Source organism: Macrobrachium rosenbergii, chromosome 34 (assembly GCF_040412425.1).
Source record: "Macrobrachium rosenbergii isolate ZJJX-2024 chromosome 34, ASM4041242v1, whole genome shotgun sequence".
Lineage (NCBI taxonomy): Eukaryota > Metazoa > Arthropoda > Malacostraca > Decapoda > Palaemonidae > Macrobrachium > Macrobrachium rosenbergii.
Genome location: NC_089774.1, coordinates 8963533 through 8973532, shown reverse-complemented (window position 1 = coordinate 8973532; position 10000 = coordinate 8963533). Strand labels below are relative to the sequence as shown.

The 10000-nt window shown below is 28.1% G+C and overlaps 1 protein-coding gene across 1 annotated transcript in view; it reads left to right on the top strand.

Moving 5' to 3' along the window:
- The window catches only part of LOC136856161 (uncharacterized), a 39656-nt gene that overhangs the window by 7956 nt on the left and 21700 nt on the right, over positions 1–10000 (top strand). Inside the window, exons 4-13 of the mRNA XM_067133832.1 lie at positions 1–122; positions 693–758; positions 1427–1651; positions 2142–2245; positions 4980–5136; positions 5884–6048; positions 6542–6630; positions 7505–7631; positions 9075–9287; positions 9907–9984. The exon at positions 1–122 is cut by the window's left edge and continues 46 nt beyond it. Of these exons, the coding sequence (XP_066989933.1) occupies positions 1–122; positions 693–758; positions 1427–1651; positions 2142–2245; positions 4980–5136; positions 5884–6048; positions 6542–6630; positions 7505–7631; positions 9075–9287; positions 9907–9984 (1346 nt within the window). The remainder of the gene's footprint in view (positions 123–692; positions 759–1426; positions 1652–2141; positions 2246–4979; positions 5137–5883; positions 6049–6541; positions 6631–7504; positions 7632–9074; positions 9288–9906; positions 9985–10000) is intronic.

The window sequence follows — 10000 nt, the reverse complement described above, 5'->3', positions numbered from 1 at the left end:
TTCCTGGCCAATGGCGGATAAAGAAGACTGTCTGGACAAATGTCAAGGAGAGGTTCTGCCCTGCGGAGGGGATGGGGGAACACAGAAGACGGTAGCGGTCTATAATCTGTCTTCATTCTCTTGTGAGTTTTTGGGATGTTGGTATAATGTGGGAATACCAAAGTGAAATATAATTGATAAACAGTAAAAAATCATTGCAATGAAATATAATGAATGAATTATTAAAATATAACTCCAATAATAATAATAATAATAATAATAATAATAATAATAATAATAATGATAATAAATAATAATAATTATTAATATTATTATTATTGATAAACAATACAAAATAATTCTAATAAAATATAATGAATAAATTATTAGAATATAATTTAATAAATAATAATAATAATAATAATAATAATTAATAATAATAATAATAATAATAATAATAATTAATAAAATAATAATAATAATAATAAAATATATTATTATTATAAATTATAATAATTACTAAAAAATAATTCCAGTAAAATATAATGAATAAATTATAAAAATATAACCCCAACAAATAATAATAATAATAATAATAATAATAATAATAATAATAATAATTAATTATTATTATTATTATTATTAACAATAAATTATCAAAAAATAATCCTAATTAATCTAAAACACTGAATAATTATTTATCACTCCCCCAGGGCCATCCAAAACCGCTGACATAAACCCACGTGACTGGACCAATCTACTGAGTGGAAAGAAAACTGGTAAATTATAATTAATTTATCATAATAATTTAATGTAATCGAGCCGGGCATAATATAGAAGAATTTTAATAGTTTCTTATGGAAGGAAATAGAGGAAGCTATACTTATTGGTTTTGGGGTCTGGGAACACATAGGAAGGTAGAGAGAGATGGATTGTTGGTCTGTAGATTAAGCAGCTGTTTACAATTGTTTTTAAACTAGCTTGATTAATTACCACTAATTATATAATTTTTATTTACAAATAATTAATTTCTAGTTTTCTCAAAATATCACTGATGCAAAAATTAGAATATTAATTGTTCAATTAAATATTTGATAATGAAAAATAATAAGTAAATGAAAAATAATTAATTAATTGTTAATGAAATAACTAAATAATTAATATTTTAATTAATAATGATTTTATTAGACAATAAAATAATTAAATTGAGTATTTAATTACTTGGTTATCATATAACTAATTCATTATCATTGTTATTGATTATTGATTTAATATTGCGATAATTAAATAGATAAAAATAGTAAGTTATTTAATCAAGTGGTTATTAAATAAATATTGGATTTTGCAATGAAATAATTAATTAACCCACAAACAAATAAATTCATTCATAAACAAACAAACAAATGAATTAATTGATTGGTTAATTAATTAATTAATTAACACCCAGGGGGGTGTGGCTTCGTAGACGTAAGGGTACCCTACCAGCTAATAGGCCCTAGGGAACGGTGGGGGTACCTGGGGAACACCCGTTACTTTACCTGCCCAGGTGTAACGTCATCAGGTTCCCCAGGTGTGACGTCATCAGGTTCGCTGACATCAAGTTCCCCTTCGGTGCCTACAGTTTGCCAGCCTACAAACACCTGGTCTGTACCGAAGTTGAATTGTTCGACAGGTGAGGCGGGATTTTTAGTGTTTAATTTGTGATTAATTATTTTCTAGTGATTGTTTTATGATTAATAATTTCTAGTGATTAATTTCTAATTTCTGATTAATTTGTGATCAATAATTTCTAGTGATTAATTTTAATTTCTGATTAATTTTCTGATTAATTTGTGATTAATGATTTATGATTAATTTGTGATTAATAATTCCTAATTAATAATTTCTGATTATGATATTTTCAATTATAAATAATTGATTCTAATTGATAATCTCGTATAAGAGGTAATTTGTCATAAATTACATTAAATATGATTAAATTAAGTCCAGTTTGAAGATTAAGGAGAGAGAGAGAGAGAGAGAGAGAGAGAGAGAGAGAGAGAAAGTCAAATTATAATAATAATTGTCCACCACTAAAACCTGCTGTATTCTGAATCATTTTGGGACAGACAACTCTCTCTCTCTCTCTCTCTCTCTAATTAACTAGATTAATTATATCCCAGCGTGCAACGCCTACCCACAAAACTGTTCCTCTCTCAATCAACTTGGGCACTCGACAAGTGGAATATACGTCTTGCGCCCATCTTGGTCAACTAAACCTGTTATGGTAAGTTTGACAATAATCATTATCCTTTTTTTATTATAATTGATTATCCTTCTATTTTTACGTATAGAGGCCGAAGGGGCTGGCAACCCAATGGTCTTTACGTATCCAAAATCATGTGGAAAATTAATGAAAAAAATGGATTTTTGAAAATTTCTTTTGCAAAAATATATATATATATTTTTATTGGTAATTTTAAATTAGCTGATGATTTTAAATACCTTTTTATGCGTTTATTATTATTATTATTATTATTATTATTATTATTATTATTATTATTATTATTATTATTATTAATATTAATATTAATATTATAATATTATAATAATAATAATAATAATAATTATTATTATTATTATTATTATTATTATTATTATTATTATTATTATTATTATTATTATTAAAAATCCCTTTAGCATTAAAGCATAAGATAACATCACTTTTATAGAGTTGCTCGTCGTGTACAACACATTCTCGCCTATTTCCTGAATCTATATTTTAAATACAAGTAAAATCCAACACAGTTTTCTACACAGTACCTCGTCATTTCCCACAAAGACTGATAACTTTCAATTAATTATTCAAGATACCAAACGAAGTACTTTCCAGACGCCTATCTAATCAGGCAGTCGCTCGTTGTGTCCGACAAAGTAGACGATTCATCTAAGAAAATGCGTTTTTCCTTTATTAAAGTTCCATCCTCAATATGGTCAGCCTATCTCTCTAATCTCGAGCTAGTAATCTCCCATTCAATATTGAAGACGTGTTTGTGTTGATTATTTTTTTCACTCGTTCCATGAGCGAAGGAGTAAAAAATTTAATTATTTTTCATTCGTTCAGTGAGTGAAGAAATAAAAAAATATAATTTTTCATTCGTTCAATGAGTGAAGAAATTAAAAATATTTTAATAATTTTCACTAGTTCCATGAGTGAAGAAAAAAAAAATACTTTTCACTCGTTCCATGAGTGAATAAATAAAAAAATGCAATTATTTTCCACTCTTTCCATGAGTGAAGAAAAAAAATTATTATTTTTCACTCGTTCTATAGTGAAGAAATTAAAAATTTAATAATTTTTCACTCGTTATATGAATGAAGAAATAAAAAAAAATTATTAATTATTTTTCACTCGTTCCATGAGTGAAGAAACAAAATAAAAAAAATTATTTTTCATAAAATAATTTTGTCACATCTTTTAATATTAGATATTTTATTTCTTTTTTTGTTGTTGAAAATTTGTTAACCATGTGAATAAATAACAATAATTTGATCCACAAAGATTATTTATTCATTATTCACTTTTTGTTCATTAAATAATAATTATTGATAATTTCCAACTCCTTAGACCATATTCATCACTCCTTAATACCATTAATTCTTCATTATTCATTATCATTAATCATTATATTTTTATCCTTCATTGTCCTATAAATAATATTTATTCATTGATTATCATTCAATATACATTTTATCAATAATTAGTTAATAATTAATAATTCACTAGTCATTATACATCTTTCATCTCTGAGAAAAACTCCCTATTTGATATGCATTATTCATTATTTTTTCTAAAATAAAAAATCGTACAGACAGGTGTGTTTTTAAAGGGTAAATGCCTTAGGAGAGAGAGAGAGAGAGAGAGAGAGAGAGAGAGAGAGAGAGAGAGAGAGAGAGAGAGAGAGAGAGAGAGAGAGTTAATTCTAATTTATACATTTTTTCATTATTTCTATATTTATTCATTTGTCTCATAAATTTGTATATATATTTCTATAAAAATACGTTTTAATGATTCGATCTCTCTCTCTCTCTCTCTCTCCCTCTCTCAGTAATACAGTAAGTACTACTGGTATTTACTCTCTCTCTCTCTCTCTCTCTCTCTCAGTAATACAATGAGTACCACTGGTATTTACTCTCTCTCTCTCGTTCAGTAATATAAAAAGTATTACTGGTATTTTCCTTCCCTCCTCTCTCCTCTCTCTCTCTCTCTCTCTCTCTCTCTCTCTCTCTCTCTCTCCCATGACCCAATTTTTCGCAGCGTGCATCTATTTTTGTTCACATTCTTTGTACCAAAAGCCCCTTTTGTTTTTTGCTTAAAGGTCATATACCCCCCGTTCCTTACATCCAATGTTTTCTTTTAATTTTTCTTTTATTTTTCTTTAATCATCTTTTATTTCTTACTTTTATTTTTTGCACTTTTGTTAAACGCTGTTTTGATGCTACATAATATCTACTGCCCAACAAAAGCCTCCAACCTGTTAAAAGAACGTTAATATTCAGGATTGCTTTTGTTTATATGCTTTTATTTTGATAATTTATTATTTTTTGTGATTTTGTTGAAGATTTTCCGTCTTTGTTTCTCGCTTTTGTTGCTTTTGTTTAGGTAAATTTTGCTTTATCTGTAATAACAGCTCAAATAAAAGCAGTGTGACTGCTATTATTTATTATTAATTTTGTGAAGAATGTCTATGTTTTTGTTGTTATTGTTAGATAATAATATATTATATTTACTTTTATTTTACATTTAATACATAGCTACTGCTTTGTCACTAATAATAGCCAAAACAAAAGCACAAACAAAAGCAGTGTGACAGGTATTTCATTTAAATGCATTAAACATATACTTTTATTTCATTGTTTATATATAATTGCTGCTTTATCACTAAAAATAGCATCAATAACAACTCAAATAAAAACACGAACAAAAGCAGCACTGAAACAGATTAACCTCGTCTCCCCAGATGTACTGCGACCTCGACAGAGACGAAGGGGGTTGGACAGTCATCTTCAGGAGGATAGATCTGACGGTACCGAAACAGTACCTGTACAAGACGGTACCGGAAACGACGGTAGAATACGTGAACGGTACAGGGCAATTGACGGAAGAATTCTGGATTGGTGAGGAATGAGAGATTTGTGGGTAGTTTTAGGTTAGGGTGTGAGGCTCGCAGCTTCATCCTAGAGTAAATTTTGAGGTTGAATTTGAATAATGTGAAAATTTCAGAAATTAATTTTGTGGGAAATATAATTGTTTGTTTATTCGTGTATTTGATATTTTGCTTTATGATATTGGTCTCTCTCTCTCTCTCTCTCTCTCTCTCTCTCTCTCTCTCTCTCTCTCTCTCTATCTATATATATATATATATATATATATATATATATATATATATATATGTACCTACATAATACACATACATATATACATACATACATACATACATACATACATACATACATACATACATAACCCTCCCAGCCATCATTACAAAACCACAATACCTAACCACAAATAATAAGAAGAGATAAAAAATAACGCAATTATTGGCAAACCAAACCGTAAATACACAACATTGCTTCAAATCACCGGTCTCCAAAAACTGGCAATTAAGTTAACAGGCGCAATGTGGCCACTGTCAGGCATAATTACCCAAATATAAAAACGTGAATACTCATCGCGATATTGGGGTCTCTCTCTCTCTCTCTCTCTCTCTCTCTCTCTCTCTCTCTCTCTCTCTCTCTCTCTCTCTATAAAGATATAAACTGTATATATATATATATATATATATATATATATATATATATATATATATATATATATATATATATATACATATACATACCTCACTTCTCTCCCACCACCACCAGGCTTGACACCACTGTACAAACTGATGGCAGAGAGACAGTACGTCCTGCAAATCGAAGTGGAGAGTTTGGAAGGCGAGAAACGTTGGGTAACTTATCTAGACTTCAAACTTGGTCCTCTAGAGAGGAACCACACAATTTACGTAGACAAATACTATGGCATTGCAGGTATGTAAATACAGGTCTATTTAGTTCATAAACTCGTAGATAGGATTGATTGTTTGTTGCTCAAACTGGCGTCGCAATCGTAGATGGGACTAGATTTAGGCTGAGGGATTTATAGAGACTCATAATATTCCCTTTAAAGTAAAAGATTCTTTGAGGAATCTGATTATTTTCCAGACTCAAAATATTTCCTTCAGACTAAAAACTTAATTGAGGATAAATAATTATTTTGGATTTACTTAAAAACCAAAATAAGCATAAAATGAAGAAATTTAAAACTGTTTCCTTAGATATTCCCAAATCCAAATAAGTAATCATAACTTGACATAATGGAGATATCTTTAAAATAAGCCTTGGAAAACAGTTTAGGATTTGAAAGGAGATTAATATGATTAATATATATATATATATATATATATATATATATATATATATATATATATATATATATATATATATATATATATATATATAATTATATTTATTTTCTGAACAGGTAATGGTATCAAAGATGTTACCAGGCAAAACCTAGTGACAACAGAACCTATTCATACGAACAATGGGACTAATAAAACTGGTACAGTGGTATGTGAAAAACTTTTATTTTTAATTCTTTTCATAAATAAATATCTATGCAGATAGATAGATAGATAGATAGATAGATAGATAGATAGATAGATAGATAGATAGATAGATAGATAGATAGATAGATAGATTAGATAGGTAATTGATTTTTGTCACTACTTTTATAAGTACAATTAAAATTCTTGTATTCATAAAGTTGAATCATATTCATGAATCCTGACTTAAAATATAAAGTGAATTTAAGTGTTTTAGTTTTTGTTACTTATGACAGAATCTATGATGGTTTACAAATATCCTATTTTGTACTTCATAGGCCTATTGATTCAAAATCTAGATGAGCCTTAAATTTCATTCACATTATTTTTAAAAGTTATTGAAAAACCTGACCAAATTTAGTGCAAAATTATTTTAGTTAAATTTACTTTTTAATTTGATATATAAATTTTAATTTCAGAATATTAAGTATGTAAATCAAAGTTCTTATTGCATATATATGTTTTGGTTATATGAATAGGTCTATAGCACGTTTACATACTATAACAAGTTGTACTGTTTGATGGTAATCAAAATATGTAGAATAAATTACTCTTGTAGATCAATTTAACTATGATTTTTGAATACCTTACCGAAAAATCAAACATCATAAAATAACATTAACTTCAAATAGGCCTATAACAGTCCCACAAAGATAAAAACGTTTAAATATCCTAGTAATTATGTATTATATATCATTAGGATAGGCCTAATTCTTCTGTTAAACAGAAGCACTATAGAACTGTAACTTAAGATGAGAAATTTCTATTTGATAGGCCTAATTCCCCTCTTAAATAGAAGCATCATAACACAAACTTAAAATGAGAAATTTCTTTTTTAGCAGCTGGTGGTATCTGGCATCACCCCAGCGATGGAGACACTGAGTTTCACCTCCTGGAAATGGAGTCCTTGGGAGGCAAATTTAAAGATGGCGGAGATGAAGATTAGACCTATAGCCTACGACGAAGGTATGAAGATTTCTAAAATACTTAGTATAATGTTTATTTTTTTTGTTTTACAGTGAATTATCATTGTCTACTGATAGATTTATATGAAAACAATATACTTTTATGGTTATAATTATGAAACAGAATAATATTATTATTAAAATTGGAAAAGTGTGATGTCATTTACATAAAAAAGGAAAATTTAATTTTTTCACCAAAGCAATAAGATTAAAATGATTAAACTCCACTCACGAATATTAGTCTTTTTCCAGGAATTTAATAGATAATAGTGAAGTAATTTGCTTATTATGCAATAAGGTAATTCTGTCTAATTGTTTTTTGTGGGTTATGCAACGTCAGACATACACATGCACACACACACTCACATACATACATATACAAATAGGCAAAGATGCATGCAAATACACATATGTATATATACACGCACACAGTTATGTACGTACGTGTATCTATCTATAAAAATACACCTTCAAGTATAATGAAACACCTCCCCTCTCTTACACAAGCATTATACTCAAGGCCCGTGAATAATAATGACATTATACAAACTCCGAGGGATGAATGACCCAGATGAAATAAGTTCATCCCAACTTGCACCTTTAACAAGGCACTCCCCTCCCCACCCCTTCTCACACACACTCTCTCTCTCTCTCTCTCTCTCTCTCTCGTCCCTCATATACGTCACACCTGGGTCAATAACATTAGGCAGGTAAAGGGGGGTTGGGGAGTTTTGGGTTAATTACACCCCAAAGGGGGTTGGTACGTGAATGTCCAGGTGATTAAACTTTGACCAAATGAAATGAGAGAGAGAGAGAGAGAGAGAGAGAGAGAGAGAGAGAGAGAGAGAGAGAGAGAGAGAGAGAGAGAGGTTTGGTATTAATTGTTCATGCTATGATTTTTTTGATTGAATTTTTAAAGATATATATTTTAGCAATGTTAGATAATTCGTTTTATGGTTTTTCAATGTCAAAAAAATTAAATGTATTTAAATTAATATATTCTGTTATATGCTGTTATTTTGTGATGTTTGTCTTTTGATAATAATAATAATAATAATAATAATAATAATAATAATAATAATAATAATAATAATAATATTAAAAATATAATACATCATTGATCTTAGTGCTTTCTTTAATAATAATAATAATAATAATAATAATAATAATAATAATAATAATAATAATAATAATAATAATAATAATATTTAAAAATCCTACAATACATCATTGATCTTAGTACTTTCTTTAATAATAATAATAATAATAATAATAATAATAATAATAATAATAATAATAATAATAATAATAATAAATCCTGTAATATATAATTGATCTTAATAATAATAATAATAATAATAATAATAATAATAATAATAATAATAATAATAATAATAATAATAATAATAATAATAATAATAATAATAATCCTATCCCATCCCAGCTATGTCCTGCAGACCATTCCTACACGTCGACCCCCACTACAGGAGGAACACCTACGAGGCCTCTCTGCCCTCCTCGAGGTCACCTGGCACATCCGTGAGGGTCACCTGCAAAGGTCACCTGTTGGAAGACGGTACCCGGGAGCCTGAGCCGGAAGTTACCTGTCAGAAGGATCTCAGGTGGACTCACCTGAGATTGAGGTTGCCGTGTAGTGGTGAGATTTTTAATTATTTTTGTTTTTTGTTTGTGAGTTGTTTGTTTTGCGTGTGAGGGGTTTTTCGTTTGTGCTTTGGTTTGTTTGTTTGTTTGGTAAGTTGTTTGTTTAGTTTGTCTGTCTAAAGATCTGTCATTATATTTGTTTTTATGTTTTTTCTTTATTTCTAATTTTCATGAATTTTTTATTTGAATCTATGTAATCTATTATTTATGTTTGATGAATTATCTCTCTCTCTCTCTCTCTCTCTCTCTCTCTCTCTCTCTCTCTCTCTCTCTCTCTATCTATCTATCTATCTATCTATCTATCTATATATATATATATATATATATATATATATATATATATATATATATATATATATATATATATATAAGTATCATTTAAAAAGGTATATGGCAACAATTTAATATCAATACTTAAGATATCTTAATGAAATAAAACTTTAAAAAGTAATAAAAGATAAATGACATCATTACTAAGTAAAATTAAAATATAACTACATTAACAATCTTTACTCTAATGTATTTTATTACCAATATTCAACACCAACTTCTTATCAAAAATAAACAAATCAATAAATAAAAAAAAAATTATGATTTTATTATTTTCATCTCAGCCGAGTGTCCTCCTAACTTCAGTCTGGACCCGTCAGGATGGTGGTGTTTCTCGGCTGATCTGTCAAGAGCTGAAAATGGTAATGTTTCTCGATT